Here is an 18,730-nt window from a genome sequence, read left to right on the forward strand (position 1 = left end):
TCTTTCCCATTCTATTGTTTTCCTCTATTTCTTTGCATTGATCACTGAGGAAGGCTTTCTTATCTCTCCTTGCTATTCTTTGGAACTCTGCATTCAAATGGGAATATCTTTCCTTTTCTCCTTTGCTTTTCTCTTCCCGTCTTTTCACAGCTATTTGTAAGGCCTCCTTAGACAGCCATTTTGCTTTTTTGCATTTCTTTTTCTTGAGGATGATCTTGATTCCTGTCTCCTCTACAATGTCATGAACCTCCGTCGATAGTTCATCAGGCACTCTGTCTATCAGATCTAGTTCCTTAAATCTCTTTCTCACTTCCACTGTATAGTCATAAGGGATTTTATTTAGGTCATACCTGAATGGTCTAGTGGTTTTCCCTACTTTCTTCAATTTAAGTCTGAATTTGGCAATAAGGATTTCATGATCTGAGCCACAGTCAGCTCCTGGTCTTGTTTTTGCTGACTGTATAGAGCTCTCCATCTTTGGCTGCAAAGAATATAATCCATCTGATTTCGGCGTTGACCATCTGGTGATGTCCATGTGTAGAGTCTTCTCTTGTGTTGTTAGAAGAGGGTGTTTGCTATGACCAGTGCATTCTCCTGGCAGAACTCTATTAGTTTTTGCCCAGCTTCGTCCTGTACTCCAAGGCCAAATTTGCCTGTTACTCCAGGTGTTTCTTGACTTCCTACTTTTGCATTCCAGCCCCCTATAATGTAAAGGACATCTTTTTTCGGTGTTAGGTCTAGGAGGTCTTGTGGTTCTTCATAGAACTGTTCAACTTCAGCTTCTTCAGGGTTACTGGTCAGAGCATAGACTTGAATTACCGTGATACTGAATGGTTTGCCTTGGAAACGGACAGAGATCATGCTGTCGTTTTTGAGATTGCATCCAAGTACTGCATTTTGGACTCTTTTGTTGACTATGATGGCTATTCCATTTCTTCTAAGGGGGTCCTGCCCACAGTAGTAGATATAATGATCATCTGAGAAAATAATTACTTTGTCTCATTTATCAGAAACCCCCAGCAAAGTACAGAAATGATCATTAAAATATAGAAATTATGATCACGTTCTCTAGAATTAGACTTTCTGGGTTTATATCCTGACTTTGTCATTCAATAGACTAGGCAATTACTTAACCCAGCTAATGACTGTTTCTTCATCTGTCAACAATAATGCCTCCCTTATGTGGTTGTCAGAATTCAACTGGCTAAACTATTTAAAGCACCTAAATCAAGTGTCTGGCACATAACAAGCACAGTAAATGCTTGTTGCTTATATAGAGCTATCACAAGAATTGTACTTTATATTAGTGATGATAATTAGGTTTATTTTTGTCTCATAAGTAGATGAAGATACATGCAGATTGGAATTGCATGTTTATGACATTAAGTACCAGACACATTAATACATACATTATCTTGATTAGCCCTCATCAAAAAACTTTCAGGAAAGGGAACAATACTTTCATATACTATGAATGAGAAAATGGACAGGAGACTAGTTCAAGGTAGCTGCCAATTCTTTGCAGTTCAGTGTAATGGAAAGAATGCATTCCACAGGATTGAAAGGGCTTACTGATAGTATTACTAGCTGTATGAATTTGGAATTCACCTTCCTAGACCTTCAGTTTCCTGATTTGTTAAAAATGGAAGAAAACAATTTCCACTATGCCTACCTCCTATTGATCCGTTGGATCACAGAAAAAGCAAGAGTTCGAGAAAAACATCTACTTCTGCTTTATTGACTATGCCAAAGCCTTTGACTGTGTAGATCACAACAAACTGTGGAAAATTCTTCAAGAGATGGGAATACCAGACCACCTTCCCTGCCTCCTGAGAAATCTGTATACAGGTCAAGATGCAATGGTTAGAACTGGATATGGAACAATAGACTGATTCCAAATTGAGAAAGGAGTAACTCAGGGCAGCATATTGTCACCCTGTTTTTTTAACTTGTATGCAGAGTACATCATGCGAAATGGCAGGCTGGATGAAACACAAGCTGGAATCAAGATTGCCGGGAGAAATATCAATAACCTCATGCAGATGACACCACCCTTATGGCAGAAAGTGAAGAGGAACTAAAGAGCCTCTTGATGAAAGTGAAAGAGGAGGGTGAAAATTTGGCCTAAAGCTCAACATTCAGAAAACTAAGATCATGGCATCTGGTCCCATCACTTCATGGAAAATAGATGAAGAAACAATGGAAATGATGACAGACTTTATCTTCTTGGGCTCCAAAATCACTGCAGATGGTGACTGCAGCCATGAAGTTAAAAGATGCTTGCTCTTTGGAAGAAAATCTATGACCAACCTAGACAGCATATTAAAAAGCAGAGACATTACTTCGCCAACATAGGTCCATCTAGTCAAGGCTATGGTTTTTCCAGTAGTCATGTATGGATGTGAGAGTTGGACCATAATGAAAGCTGAACACCAAAGAATTGATGCTTTTGAAGTCTGGTGTTGGAGAAGACTCTTGAGAGTCCCTTGGACTGCAAGGAGATCCAACCAGTCCATCCTAAAGGAAATCAGTTCTGAATATTCATTGGAAGGACTGATGCTGAAGCTGAAGCTCCAATACTTTGGCCACCTGATGGGAACAACTGACTCATTGGGAAAGACCCTGATGCTGTGAAAAATTAAAGGTGGGAAGAGAAGGGGGTGACAGAGGATGAGATGGTTGGATGGCATCACCGACTTAATGGACATGACTTTTAGCAAGCTCCAGGAGTTGGTGATTAACAGGGAAGCCTGGTGTACTGCAGTCCATGGAGTCACAAAGGGTCGGACATGACTGAGTGACTGAACTTACTTACTTACTTACTTACTGAGGCCTACCTCTTGGGGCTACTGTGATGATTAGTACAGTCTATGTATGAGAATGCACTTCATATAATATAAGTAATACTTGGACGTAAAGTATCAGTCTGAAACCTATTCCTTTGAGATAGCTCTCTAAAAGAACTCATCTCTAAAAACTTTGTTTAGGATTCAAGTCCAAGTTCTGCCACTTATTGATTTTGTGAATTTGAGCCTCAATTTCATTTTTCTATAAAACAAGAAAAATTCACATAGATAATGTGAGAATTAAATAATATTCATATGAAAGTTATTTACAAACCGTGACTCATGGTAAAATGTAGGTCAATATTATGTTTAAATAGATAAATGACCACTTTTATATCTCTTTACTTTTCTACCACATGATTCTTTCTGATCTTCATAATAAAGTGCTTTATATAGTCAAAGTAAAGTGCCTATGTAATAAAGTGCATATATATACAAAGTGCCTTAAGTAACAGGTACCATTTACTGAGAATAGTTCTATGTGCCAGGAACTTTTTGAAGTGCCACTGGTATTATTTTCAAAGTATGCCTATTGTTAGGCAGGACAAATGTAAAGGTTGAGTGGGGGTGGTTAATCCTCAATTTTCTGACAGCTTCACGTTAGTTTAACTTTTAGACATGTTAGGTTCTATATAACTTAGACATGGAATTTATTTCCACTGGCTATTCTTCATAGAATTTAATCTTCAGGACTCAAAACTGAATACAGTCCCTGAAGACCTTAAGAAAAAGAGAAATGGAAGCAATGCTTCTTGGTAGTTGCAAAGATCTTCTCAGTGTTTTGACTAAAATTTCTTAAACTTTTCTTTATTCTTATTCACGTGTCTGGGGGAGCTCAGTCAGTAACTGCTGTTCTTTTATTAATAGTACATTGACTCAGAGTTGTTTCTGGAGTTGTTTTTTCCCAGCAGTCATGATGAATTTGCTCTCTTCTAACTAATACTCTCTTATTTCTCAAGTCCAATCTGTAATATCAAAGATGTAATCTCTAGGAGACAACATATGATTAAATGGCCCATCCAGGGTAAAATTCATATATTTCACCTGAACAGTCATACTGATATAAGAAAAGAACATAATTACTAGAAATAACTGTACTCCAAACTGTACTAGACAATATTTAAATTTTAAATGAAAAAATTAAAGAGAAGAGCTATTTTTATTTTGAAATTTTAAATTTTGGGGCAAAATGAGGGTTACTTTCACAGTACTAATGGTCGTATCAGTCAGTGACTGTGAAAGAAACCTAAGGACAAGGTTGTTTATTATGAGAAGCCCATGTCATAAATGTCATTTTTTACTATTTCAGCCGAGATCACAACCTGAGAAATAGAAATATGGATTAGAACTTTTGTATATCTTAATTTTTGAAATATTCTAGAAGAGTCAATCTCTCAGTTTGAATTGATATTTATACTTTGAAATTGCAGAGTAATGTAGTAAAAATGAAATATACATGCCATATTCTCATCTGCTATAGGGGGTAAATGCAAAAATATTCCCTCTTTCTTTTGTTCCCTCTGGGATTCAACTCAAAAATAAAAAGGAACACTCAGATTAAATTTTTATCTCTTCCTAGAAAAATATTACATCAATATTAAGAAAAAGGAACTATAATCTATAATTACCGAACTTATTTTAAGTTGTGTAGCATTGAACAGGGGAAAAGTGTTTTAAAAATGCTTAAACTAGTAGGAAAGAAATAAAAGACAAGAAAGTAAGCAGGAAGTACAAAGACAAGTGATTCTGAAATATAGTACGTAGAATATTGGGCTTCCTTGGTGGCTCAGTGATAAAGAATTCTCCTGCCAATGCAGGAGATGCAGGAGCCACGGGTTCGATCCCTGGGTCAGGAAGATCCCATGGAGAGGGAAATGGCAGCCCACTCCAGTATTCTTGCCTGGGAAATCCCATGGACAGAGGAGCCTGGTGGGCTACAGTCCCTGGGGTCGAAAAGAGTCAGACATGACTTAGCAACTGAATAACAACAACAATGTAGACTATCACATCAGCTATTTAATGTGATTATGCCTAAAACACAGCTGTTAGAAAATACGCTCCCTGCAAAGAGTATCCTGCAGCAAGATCAAGATGTTAGAAAGTGAGGATCAAAATAATAAAGGAGAAGGAGAAACTGTTCACTTAAGATGATTATATTACTAAAGTTCTGCTAGTTCTATGATTCTTTTTATTTTAATGTGGTAAAGACATAGTTTGGTTGTTTGTGCACTTTATTTTTAAATTTTGTTGAAGTATAGTTGATTTACAAGTTTTGTTAATTTCTACTGTACAACAAATGATTCAGTTATACATATATACATTCTTTTCCATTAGGTTTTATCACAGGCTATTGAATATAGTTCCCTGTGCTATACAGTAGAATCCTGTTGTTTATCCATTCTAAATGGAATAGTTTGCATCTACTAACCCCAAACTTACAGGCAATCCTCTCTCCTTCCCCCACTTTTCCTTGGGAACCGTGACCTGTTCTCTATGTCTGTGAGTCCGTTTCTGTTTTGTGTGTGGTTGCATGCATTCTAAGTCACTTCAGTCGTGTCTGACTCTTTGCAACCCCGCGGACTGTAGCCCACCAGGCTCCTCTGTCCATAAGATTCTCCAGGCAGGAATACTGGAGTGGGTTGCCATGCCCTCCTTAGATAAGTTCATTTGTGTCATATTTTAGATTCTACCTATAAATGATGTCATATGGTATTTGTCTTTCTCTCTTTGACTTACTTCACTTAGTATGATCATTTCTAGGTCCATCCATATTACTGCAAATAGCATTATTACTTTCTCTTTATGACTTGGTAGTATTCCATTATATATACATATATATATATATATATATATATACACCACATCCTCTTTATCCATTTGTCTGTAAATGGAAAATTAAGTTGTCTCCGTGTCTTGGCTATCGTAAATAGTGTTGCAGGGAACACTGGGGTGCATGTTCCTTTTTGAATTATAGTTGTTTTCTCTGTATATATGCCCAGCAGTGGGATCATGTACTTCATTTTTAAGGTTTTTTTTTTCCAAAAATAAATAAAATGAAATTATATATATTATCGGCTGAAATAATTAAATTGATGTGAAAAAATATTTGCTTTCAAATACTCAACCTAATGATAAAATGCTAACCAAACATAAAGTCTTGTCTGTTTGTCAACAGAGAAAAAAACCTATTAATGTTAAAATAGAATCTATTTTCTATACTAGATTTTTAAAACCTGATTGATTGTTGTTAACTGAGTGTCGGTAAGTAGTAGCTCTACATAAATAAATGAATCATAAATGGAATAATAATAATTGACATAATCAGTGTGTCTCACTTATCCTTGGAAAACTTTCTGTGATTTGCACTAGGTACTCATCACTTGGAGAGAGGAAGATGGAATAGATGATTCTAAGATTCCTTTTAACCATGCAAATTTATTATAAAAAAAATCTCACTCACTGAGTCACATAATAGTAGTCAGAAAAGGAAACAATGAAAAAATAATCCTACTAAAATGTCACTATGATAATTTTTATAGGTTTTCTTGCTTAATGTGAATTTTTCAGAAATAATTTTTATCTTGTCACCCAGTAAGCTGTACAACAGTATTAATGTAACTTCATCTGTTAATCAGATAGCTGTGTAGAAACCAGATAAAGAATAGGGGTGGAATGTGGGGAGGTGTGGGGAAGGGAAGAAGAATAGGATACATAAATGGATATTACAGAATTATAGCACATACTAAGAGAGATGCCTTTCCTGGGATAAATGAAACTTCTGAAAGATTATATAGTACATCACAGGCATTTTGTTTATTAAAAGACTAAGATAACTAGAGCTGAAGAAATACAACCAACTGTGACTCCTACAGTGACATTTCAGAAGTTTCTGGTGGTATAATTAAGAATATTCTGCAAAAGGTAATAGTCTTTCTGTAAGAAAGGGACTACTCTTATCGTAAACTGCTATTGTACATGACTAGTGGCTTATAGAAGATAAAAAGAAAGCAAAATTTAAAAAAAAGAAAGAAGGGGGAAAATAAAAGTAGGAGTAAAGCATCAAATTATATATTAAAATGCCATAACTAGATTTTTTTTTTCCTTCTCTGATGCACCACAATTTACACAAATGCTGGGAAAGTTATATGGAACAGTACCTTTCTTTTAGCCTTTAGCTGCTCATGATACTTGTCACAGGTGTCCCCTGGGATCTCTCCTCCCCAGAGGGTGATTCCAACGATGGTGTATGTGATACCCATGACAAGCAATGGGAAACAGTACACTAGTATAATAACAATAATATGGTAACTGCAAGATATAAGAAAAAGACATGCTGAAGAGCGTATTGGAGTAGAATAATAAGACTTTGAATTCATTCCATTTTAAGTCATAATTGAAAATGCCAATGATTATCCCACATTTTCTCTAAGTCCTCGTTTCACAATTTCACCAAAACACCTAGCTACCTGTACTGGGTGCTGTGCTCAGTTGCTTCAGTCGTGTCCAACTCTTTGCAACCCCGCGGACTGTAGCCCACCAGGCTCCTCTGTCTGTGGGATTCTCCAGGCAAGAATACTGGAGTGGGTTGTCATGCCCTCCTCCAGGGATCTTCCCGACCTAGGGATTGAACTCATGGCTTCTGCATCTCCCACATGGTAGGTGGATTCTTTACCACTGAGCCACCAGGGAAGTCCCAGCTATTGTCATCTACAATCATCCAAATACTACCAGTTTAACTTTGTCAATTTTTACTTCACATATGAAAACTATAGCATTCATACAGAGCTCATTTAAACTGCACATTTCCCCTTGTCTAGAGGCTTCAGGATGAGTACTTTTCCTTTGCTTGGTAATCACTAAGCTCACCTAATTAAATAGAGAATCAGAGGAAAAGAGATGGCACAGAGTAAACTGATCAACTGATACATTTTCTTCTGTGTAAAGCTATTACATATATCTTGCAACATCAGTTATATTTGAAATAAATCATTTTTCATCCAAAGGAAAAAAATGTAACTAGATGTTCTGAGTCATATTAGAGTTTTTTCAAAGTCATGACACATTTGATTGCATCACTAAATTTGGTAAATAACATATGGAGGTATTAGTCACATCAAAGTAATTATACTATAAATTATCAAACTAAATTTTGGGATTTCTTAGCTTCAATAAAAATTATAAAAATATTATTATGACAGACTAAGACGGCAGCCAATAATATAGTAGCCAAATTAGAATTTGTATAAACTTTTGAGTGACTTCTACTGTCTTAGGAAGGCTCTAAAGTAATTAAAGATTTTGGTATACTAATCTCAATATCTGTGTTTATTTGGTAAAGCTGTCTTCCTGATAGCTTATTAAGTGTTAAAGTCAGTGGTGAATTGATTCAGTCAACAAATAATTTAATTATTATTATTATGAATAATTTTGTTTTGCTATCATACACATAAGATATATTAGTATTACATAATGGAAAAAATGCGGTCCTCAGTTTAATAACTGCTGCCTGCTTTTCCTTTAATAAATACTCCTCAGTCTTTTTCTTTAAAAATCTGGACTCTGAGTAGAGCAGAGTTTGATAAAATATCTGCTTTAAAAGATGATCATTGTATTTGCATTATTTGTTAGTTTTTAAAGGAAAAAAAATAGATCACTAAATAAGAATTTTATTTGAAATAAAATTTAAATGGTCAGAATAAAAAACAAAATGCAAACAATTGAACAATTGTTTTGTTAGTTTGCTTTTTTTAAGGTGTGTCCAAAATATGAAATACCAAATTCTAACATAGCATTCCTATCTCCTTTCTGACCTAAGAGTTTAAGTTTTTAATGCTAAAACAAAGGAATACAACCAGGAACAAACCAAGACTCCCTTTCCTTTCAGCCAGGCTTCTTACAAGAGCAATCCACACCTTTGGGTTTCAGTTCCACCCTTCTCACTCATTCGTTAATCCATAACAACTTGGTTTTCCTTTGTGCTTTCATGTCCAGTTATCTTACTGTCTTCTCTGGAAACTCTCCAGAGCTACCCCATATAGAGGTCATCACATTTTTCCAATTAGAAATCATTATAACTTATACAAACTAATTGATCATATCATACTGTACTATATACAAATAGTATAGTATTTTTATGTGTCTTTTTTCCCAAGTAGTGTTTGAGCCCTTGAGGGAACTGTCTATGTCTTATCTGCTTAACTGTTGCTCCCAACCTATAGTTTCTTAAGAGCTCAATGCATTTAGTTGAAGATTATAATAGATAATTAACTTACGTGAAATGCTGTTTGGGGCCTTCTGGCCATTGCACGTAGCAAAGAGTACGGCCTGGCATGACTTTGGTTTTGGAATAAAGACACTGAGGGAATGCAAGTAGAAATGCTAGAATCCAAATGCCTCCAATGACAATCTTGGTTGCGGTGGCAGACAGTCTGGGCTTCAGGGGGTCAATAATGGCCATATACCTGTATAAAAACAAACAAAACCATTTTGTTGGGTCTCTTGTTAGTTTAAAGTGAGTTTCAGAGGAGTTTCAAGGGCCATGGTTATCTCTTTTCTGGTAAACAAATTGATAAAAATTTTTCTTGCATAGAGACAGCATAGAGTAATTATGGCATAGTCTTATCAATCAGGCAGATCAAGGTTCAAATCCTATACTGTCACTTATTTAACTTTTTGAACTTCAACTTTATTATTTTTAAAATAGAAATAAGAACACCCCCTCTTAGTGGTAAAGTCAAGATCAATAGAAATAATAAAAGTGAAAGGTATCAATTATTTGGTGCTGTGCCTAGCACATTATCAGAACTCGGCTGAACGGACTCGGAAAGGTGTGCATTAAGTGCTTAAAAATATGAGTTCTGTATCCCAAAACCTCTATTTTTCTTGTGTATGTTTAACTTTATAAAAAGAAAATTCTAGGGAACTAATATGGATAATGTCTACATGATTGACAAATATGAGGAATCCCTAGGAAAGATATTGTCAATATATCCATTGAAAAGCATCTAGAGATAAAGTTCAGAATTTAGATAAGGATGAATAAATCAAGTTTGACTGAGGCTATGCTCTTACCTCCAAAACTGAGTTCATACTACATCATATAAATCTTCATAGTGTCTATGTAACTATATATAACATAATTGTTATAGGAAAATATATTTAAGGCTCTAAGAAACATAAGCACGTATTATTTTTAGAGTGCAACTTTTTGGGAAATTAGAAACTCTTTGAATATGGTAACAAAAGTCAAGCTTTATTCACTTGGTAAAATAGTAACGCTATGTCCGGGAGGATCAAATTCTGGTTTTAAATTGGATAACGTGGCTCATTGCCAACTTATAGCCAATAATCAGAGTAGAAAATAATGTAGGCTAAATTAATTGTATCTTGGCATTTCTCTCAATAAAGCATATTATTTAATCATACTACTTTTACTGTTGGCCATTTTGTGTTTCTCAAAGGTAACAGTTTTATCAAAGAATGAATATTACTTAAACCAAAAACATTTAATCTTATGAATAAGTATTTCAGAATAAGAGTAATTCATTAATTTGCTTAATGCTCTTTGCTTTTGCAACTATTAAGTAGAACTAGATCTTCAGTAGATATATTCGTACTTATATACTATTCATAATGTTAGCTTTAGTTGTACTTTACTTAAAGGAAACATCCTTAATTTATTATATATGACAGCTAATGTGTCTGACTCTTTGCAACCCTATGGACTGTAGCCCGCCAGGCTCCTCATTCCGTGGGATTTTTCAGGCGAGAATACTGGAGTGGGTTGCCATTTCTTTCTCCAATGACAGCTAATAGGCAAAAGTGAATGTTAGATATGACAAAAGTAGCCATAAAAAAGTACCCTGGTTTAGGCAAATACACTGCCTAAAAAAGAAAATAAAATGCATACGTTTGAATCTGAAAACTGTTTAAAATTCACCTCTCATGCTTATATTGGTATAAATTAATTCTAGCAATATATATTGATTGCTGAGCCTAACCAGGCAACTTATTACACATACACACACACACACACACACACACACACACACACACACACACTGTATATATATGTATATACATACATATATTTAACATCCAGAAAAGTTCAATAAATCAAATAATACTATCTCTATTTTACAGAAAAGAAAACTTGAGGCTTAAGGTTTAAGTACGTTGTTTAAAAATGTCCCATATGGTAAGAATTGGAATTCTAAGCCAGCTCTGCCAATCCTTGAAGTCTATATAGGTACAGATTATGGCTTTGAATGTTAACTATTCATATAAAGAATTATGGAAGGGAAAGAGAACTATGTAAGGTAGATGTCTTCCAAAGACTCAGAAGTCACATTTTATCTGTAAATTCAAACATTTATGTGTAACATTAAAGACAAAAATCAAATATATAAAGGCAATGATTTTGGTTGGTTATTTCTGTTCCCCCTGCTGTGGACTGTAGCTCACCATGCCATTTCTCTCAATATATTGAAGTGTTGCTTTATGGTGTTTACAGAGTCAGACACCGAACTTATCAATAAATGTTGTACCGAACTGAATATTCCTCAATCCTATCATAATCTTTGCTTTTTTTGCTTGTCCTGGAGATTTATGAATCCAATTTGAATGTTTAGACAGTTGCTATTTTGAGACTAAAATGAGAAGTTGAGTGACATGAGGTTTAAAGTCCTGTACAGCCACTTCAGCATGGACAATTCAAAATAAACTGCAAAGTTCTCATTGATCTTTTTTTTTTTTTTTTTTTTGGTCTATTAGTTTAGTGTTAGAGAAATTTTTCTTACAGGTAGAATACTATTTCACTTAAACTGTATGGAAACAATCAATTTATGTTCTTGCCAACACTTCAGCGAAAGTAGAAATTTTGAAACTTCAAGCTGACATTTTTGTCATTTTTGGTTTGATCTATTATTCATTCATTCAACCAAATATTTATTGGATGCCTGCTGTAACATTCCAGACACTGAAGTAATACAACAGTGAGAAAAAATGACCTTTGCAGAACTCACAAGTCGAGTGAAGTAGGTAGATATTAATCAAATAATCTCACCAATAAGTTTAAAATTACAAATATAATAAGTGTTACAAAGGCAATGTTTATGGCTGTTTTAGTGCATTTACTGGAAAAAAAACATTTAAATGATCAATCAGTTCTCCCTAAGAAAAGAGTTCTGGGTTGAAACCAGAAAAGGTGACTAGGCAAGGTAGCAAGCAGAAGGGTGAGGGTTGCAAAATAGATTTCCAGGAGAACAAGCAACACATGGAAAATTCCTGTGCAGATAGTGGGGTTTTCAGTTCAGTTCAGTTCCATCACTCAGTCATGTCTGACTCTTTGCAACCCCATGGAATGCAGCACGCCAGGCCTCCCTGTCCATCACCAACTCCCGGAGTCCACCCAAACCCATGTCCATTGAGTCGGTGATGCCATCCAACCATCTCATCCTCTGTCATCCCCTTCTCCTCCTGCCCTCAATCTTTCCCAGCATCAGGGTCTTTTCCAATGAGTCAACTCTTCACATGAAGTGGTCAAAGTATTGGAATTTCAGCTTCAACATCAGTCCTTCCAATGAACACCCAGGACTGATCTCCTTTAGAATGGACAGGCTGGATCTCCTTGCAGGCAAGGGACTCTCAAGAGTCTTCTCCAACACCACAGTTCAAAAGCACCGATTCTTCTGCGCTCAGCTTTCTTTATAGTCCAACTCTCACATCCATACATGACTACTGGAAAAACCATAGCCTTGACTAGGCGGACATTTGTTGGCAAAGTAATGTCTCTGCTTTTTAATATGCTGTCTAGGTTGGTCATAACTTTCCTTCCAAGGAGTAAGCATCTTTTAATTTCATGGCTGCAGTCACCATCTGCAGTGATTTTATGGGTTGAATTATGTTCCCCTAATAAAAGATACATTCCAGTCCTAATACCCAGTATCATAGGAGGTGACCTTGTGAGGAAATAGTTTTACATAGGTAATCAAATTAAAATAAGGTCATCAGGATGGGCCCTAATTCAATATAAGGTATAAAGGAGAATCCTAGAAACAGAAAAACAGAAAGAATGCCATGTGAAGATGGAGGACTGAGTGATGTGTCTACAAGCCAAGGAATGCCAAAGACACCAGCAATCCACCAGAAGCTAGGAAGGGCGGGCAGAATTTCCTCATAGGCTTCAGAGGATCATGACTCTTGCCAACACCTTGATTTCAGACTTCTAGCTTCCAGAAATGTGAGAAATAAATTTCTGTTAAGTCACCCAGTTTGTTCTGGTTTGTTACAGCTTGATAGGTAAGGGTGGGAGAACCATGTGCACTTTAGGAACTGAAGGCTAAAGTAATTGAAATGCTGAAAGTGAAGGGGGAAAGTGATTTGAGATGAAGTTGTAGTGCAGGTCATGGAATTTTGTCCTCTCAAAAGTAATTGAGGTGATTCAATCAGGAAGGGAAAGTAATCAGATTTTAGCATGGAGAATGGATTGAAAGAGGGAAAGAATGGAAGCAGGGAAGTAAGTTACCTCATTACTGTTTTTGTTTGGGTGAGAGATGATTGCTGCTTGGGATAGAATATTACCACTGGAGACTGAATTACATTAACGACTGAGGAAGATAAAGAAATGTTGAAATATTGTAGAAAGGGAGAGCCAGTAGGCCAAAGAAATAGGTGGAACTGCCAGGTACTGCTGAAGAAATTGGTGATTGAAACTGGTGATTAGGAATTCACTGTGGTATCAATATTTCCTATTATGCAACTCTCTCTAGGAATAATAATTTGTTCAACAGTAACATGAAGAAAATGGATCCTTAGGGTCTGCAAATAAAGATCCTTTGGACCTTGAGGAGAAATGATCAAATCCAGGATATAATTTTACTCAAATGATTGTCAGTACTTTATTATTCCTTTAAATAAATATATATCTTTGATATGATCACATTCGATTTTTCTAGGTGTTTGTTTGAGCTCACTACCATTCTTCCCTCACCAAACAGATTCTCAAATTTATTAGAGCCCCCTTAGTATGACTTGTTTCCCAAAAAATAGCTATGATTGGATTCTTCACTCTTCTGCTTAGTATATCACCTAAGGAAGTTTTAAAGTCACTTTTTTAAAAGATTTTTTTTTTTTTGATGTGGACTATTTTTAAAGTATTTATTGAATTTGTTACAATATTGCTTCTGTTTTATGCTTTGGGTTTTTTTGGCTGCAAGGCATGTGGGAATTTAGCTCCCTGACCAGGGATTGAACCCGTACCCCCTGTGTTGAAAGGCAAAGTCTTAATCATTGGACCACTAGGGAAGTCCCTATATACATCAGAAGCTCACATTTAATGCCATCTTTTATTAGTTTTCCTTTTCACTGCAATACTAGATCACTTTCCTTTATCATTTACTTCTTTTTCTGATATGATTCAAGGGGTCTTTTTCATCAGAAAGATGTCTTTTGCAAAATAGAATTCTTTGACATAACTGCTTACTCTTAGTAAGTAAGCTTTTCCATTTTGTAATTGTTCTTGGTATGTGGTATAATTCTTCCTTTTGTTAGCCTTTTTATAAGCTCTGTTTCTGGATCTTTATACGCTTATACACACTTAAAATTTTGGGTATAAAGACAGTGCAGCCTTCAAATGTTTGCTTGATTACATTAAGTATTATTTACCTGAAATAATACAGATTTTACTATTTTCCACTCTGCTTCTGCCAGAGTAGACACTGCTTTAGTATGTAAATTCAGGACCCTCTAATCTGAAGTGAAGAGATGAAGCCTTAGGAAGAAGCACTTGGTAAGAAATATGTGTACAGCTGGAGACTTAGCCAATTTGTAGCAAAACTGAAAGGCAAGAGTGGTACATACATCTCAAAAGTTATCTTCTTCCTGCCATGCCTTCTGGGGGTCTACATTAGGTAAAGCCAAGAGGCCAGAGAACAAGCTATTGATATAGTCAGTCTATAGAAGTAGTCAGCCTGGTAGGCAGGGTCAGAGAAAAGAGTGGAATAGACAGTGAGTAGATATGAATTGAAAAGTGGAAATTATCCAGCTCAGATAGTCATTTCAGGTTTTTTCACATGCTGATTTCCTTGCTGAAGTGATTTTCTCTTGCTCATACATTATTCTAAAGTTCTATGGCTGGAAAACTTCTATCCATCCTTTAATTTCCACTCAGATTACAGAACGATCATTGTAGATTTTTTTCTTCTCTCTATCCAGAGTTTGTTTTTATGTCTTCAGTGCTGCAACAGAATTATGCTCGCACTTTGATTTTAGCTCATTGGAGATATGATTTATTCTTCAGTGTTTTCTAGCACCTAACAAATTATCCATAGTAGTCAGCTTGATTGTTGAATAGTGACTGCAAATAGTTGTTGAATATTTGGACAGATAGATAAGTGAATAATTGTTTACAAATGAAAACTTCAGAGTGTACACAATTTTAAAAAGGAAGAAAGACGAAAACAAGGGAGGAGAAGACAAACTGAAAATGATTTGGGAATATTGGCAAATCTCAAATGGTTTGAGACTGAGCTGAATTTAATCTGTTGTGACATTTTGGATGTACTGGACAAACACTTCATTCCAGCAGCTAACACTGGTGAGTCCAAGGTTTTCTATTATAAAATGAAAGGGGACTACCACGGGTATCTGGCTGAATTTGCCACAGGAAATGAAAGGAAGGAGGCTGCAGAGAACAGCCTAGTGGCTTATAAAGCTGCTAGTGATATTGCAATGACAGAACTTCCACCAAAACATCCCATTTGCTTAGGTCTTGCTCTCAATTTTTCTGTATTCTACTATGAAATTCTTAATTCCCCTGATTGTGCCTGCAGATTGGCAAAAGCAGCTTTTGATGATGCAATTGCAGAACTGGACATGCTGAGGTGAAGAAAACTATAAGGACTCTACACTTATCATGCAGTTATTACGTGATAATCTGACACTATGGACTTCAGAATAAGGAAGCGCTGCAGGATGTGGAAGATGAAAATCAGTGAGACATAAAAGTCAACAAGAGAAACCATCTCTGACCACCCTAGACCTTCCCACCCCACCCCTCTTGGAAATTCCCCCATTGTCACTGAGAACCACCAAATCTGGCTTTTACATTTGGTCTCAGAATTTAGGTTCCTGCCCGGTTGGTTGTTTTTTTTTTTTTTTTTTTTTAACATTTTTCAAACATTCTTAAAGGCAAGAGTGAATTTCTGTAGATTTTACTGGTCCCAGCTTTTAGGCTCTTTAAGAACACTAACAGGACTGCATAGAGGCTTTTTCAGCATTACTGTATTGTCCCCTGCCAGATGTGGCAAGATCACCATTAGAATGGAAATTACATTCATTCGAAAGCCATTAGAATTTTACGTGATGCAAGCATCTAAGAGAAAGGTTAATCACACTGTAGAGATGTATGTGCTATTATTTTCCCTTTTTGTAATTGTTTAAACTGAATTCTATACCAGTGTTTAAAATTAATTGGATGTTAGCTTGAGGTGGTAAAAGGTTGTTTGGGGACTTTATTGTAATGGTTTTGCTGAAAGTGTTTCAAACTCTGCTGAAATGTTGCTGAAAAGCATGGTGCTGGTAACAGTTCAACAATCCATGGCTGCTCATTCTTGCCTACTTTTACTGTCCCTCTGAAGCAGATTAGCATTGAAGGTGGTATGGAAAAGCCTGCATGTGTGTTCAATTCTTTGTTTCTTTTCCTTCCCTCTCCCCCTGGGCCCCGCCCCTCCCCTCCTTGCCGGCTCAACCTCTGTCTTTTGTTCAGTATGTGTAACTTGAAGCCAATTTGTAATACTGGATATCTGACTGGAGCCACAGACACAGAATCTGTATTGTTCTTATTGAAACACAGCATGGATTAACATTAAACTAATAAAACAAACCTAAATTAAAAAGGAATAGCTTTCTTTGTTGCTGTTCAGTCATTAAGTCGCTTAGGTTTCTTAACTTTGCTAAATGGGAATAATAAACATAATGCAGAGTTTAATTATGTGGTAAAAATGACATTAAATAACATAGTGTATACAAGGAGACTTAGATAATATCAGGCACAGTAGACCCTCAAATCACTCTAAAACTATGTTGAATACAATTAAATTAACACTTGAAACTTAAAAACCAAGCTGCTGTGGTAAGCTTGAGACAAAACCAAGCAAAGATCTAATGCGGTTCTTAGCTAGTTGTGAATAGAGTGGAAAGAAAAACAAGTTCATGCCAAAGTTCTGACCTAAGGATTAAAAGAGTTTCTTTTGATATTATCCTAGCTCTTCAACAGAAACTATTTCATCAAGGTAGTGCATTATAGGTTATTTCTCTTTCAAATCTCTCCTTTTAGACAATTTCCAGTATGGAGAGTAGTAAGGTCTTTGCAGCCTCAGTCAGGGCAACTTGTGCTCAATGCTTCAGTGATTAAATAGCAATGTTCAGTGTTATACTTGGAGACTCCGTAAGTTCTTTGAGTGCAATGGGAATTAATTTCCCTCAATTTTAATATGGATCTATACCATCTTAAAATCCTTTTTGAAGTGGCCTGTGGCAATTCTACTCTGTTATCTTTAAAATCAGAGAGAAGGTATTGTCAATCAAGCATAAGGAGTTCTACATCTTCAGGTATTTAAGTTGTGATGATGTAAATGCTTACTTAACTGTGCAAATGGAAGAAAAGAGGTATAGATAACCTCTAAACTAGAATAATAATATAGTCTTGGATATCATGGTCATGCTCAGTCACTTCACTCATGTCCGACTCCTTGCAACCCTATGGCCTATAGCCCACCAGTCTCCGCTGTCCATAGGATTCTCCAGACAGGATTACTGGAGTGGGTTCCCATGCCCTCCTCCAGGGGATCTTCCTTACCCAGAGGTCAAACACAAGTCTCCTGTGTTGACTGCATTGCAGGCAGATTCTTTACCTCTGAGCCACTGGAGAAGCCCATTCTTGGATATATACTTAATAATAAATATATTCATAACATCTGGGATAATACTGCATATATTTGGCACCCATAACATATTTATTGGGGCTTCCCTGGTGGCTCAGTGGTCAAGCACTCACCTGCCAATGCAGAGTATGTAGATTCGATACTTGGATTGGGAAGATCCCTGGAGCAGGAAATGGAAACCCACTCCAGTATTCTTACCTGGGAAATCCCATGGACAGAATAAGCCTAGTGGGCCACAGTCCATTGGGTCACAAAAGTCCGACACAACTTAGTGATTAAACAACATATTTATTGTATAACTAAATTAATGAATGAATGGAGGCAATTTTAAAAATTGTTTTTCTATTATTTCCTATCATTGAAAAATTTGTACTCAAATTAACTTAATACCATGAATATATAATTTAAAAGAAAAATCAGCTATGAAAAGAATAGCAAACAATAGCAACAATAACAACTACAAAGAAAGAAAGAACGAAAGAAAAGGCATCCAGATTCAACAGGAGTACTGTCTTTATTACTTACAGGAGTAATACTGGCAGAAGTAATACTGCTTTTCTTAGCAGATGAAATGATCTTCCATATTTCCATTGCCTACTCCAGTTGAAAACCCTAAGGAATCCACAGAACTCAAAACCCATTAGGATTAATAAATAAATTCAGCATGGTCACAGGATACAAGTTCAATCAACTGTATTTCTATATACTAGTTATGTCTTGCCCACACAAGTAGTAGATATGGGCAAGACATAACTAGTATATAGAAATACAATTACATCTATTTCTGTGGGCAAGAATCCCTTAGAAGAAATGGAGTAGCCCTCATAGTCAACAAAAGAGTCCTAAATGCAGTACTCAGGTGCAATCTCAAAAATGACAGAATGATCTGTGTTCATTTCCAAGGCAAGCCATTCAGTATCACAGTAATCCAAGTCTGTGCCC

General features: G+C 36.0%; 1 protein-coding gene and 1 pseudogene across 1 annotated transcript in view; one reads left to right on the plus strand and one right to left on the minus strand.

Annotated features, from left to right (window-relative positions):
• The window catches only part of TACR3 (tachykinin receptor 3), a 64,690-nt gene that overhangs the window by 29,884 nt on the left and 16,076 nt on the right, over positions 1–18,730 (minus strand). The window contains exons 2-3 of the mRNA XM_081551307.1: positions 9,119–9,307; positions 7,004–7,154 (exon numbers count right to left, since the gene is read on the minus strand). Of these exons, the coding sequence (XP_081407433.1) occupies positions 7,004–7,154; positions 9,119–9,307 (340 nt within the window). The remainder of the gene's footprint in view (positions 1–7,003; positions 7,155–9,118; positions 9,308–18,730) is intronic.
• Positions 11,850–15,841, plus strand: LOC145538761 (14-3-3 protein epsilon pseudogene; annotated as a pseudogene).

This window comes from Giraffa tippelskirchi, chromosome 1 (genome assembly GCF_054371585.1).
Source record: "Giraffa tippelskirchi isolate mGirTip1 chromosome 1, T2T-mGirTip1v1.2.pri, whole genome shotgun sequence".
Taxonomy (NCBI): domain Eukaryota; kingdom Metazoa; phylum Chordata; class Mammalia; order Artiodactyla; family Giraffidae; genus Giraffa; species Giraffa tippelskirchi.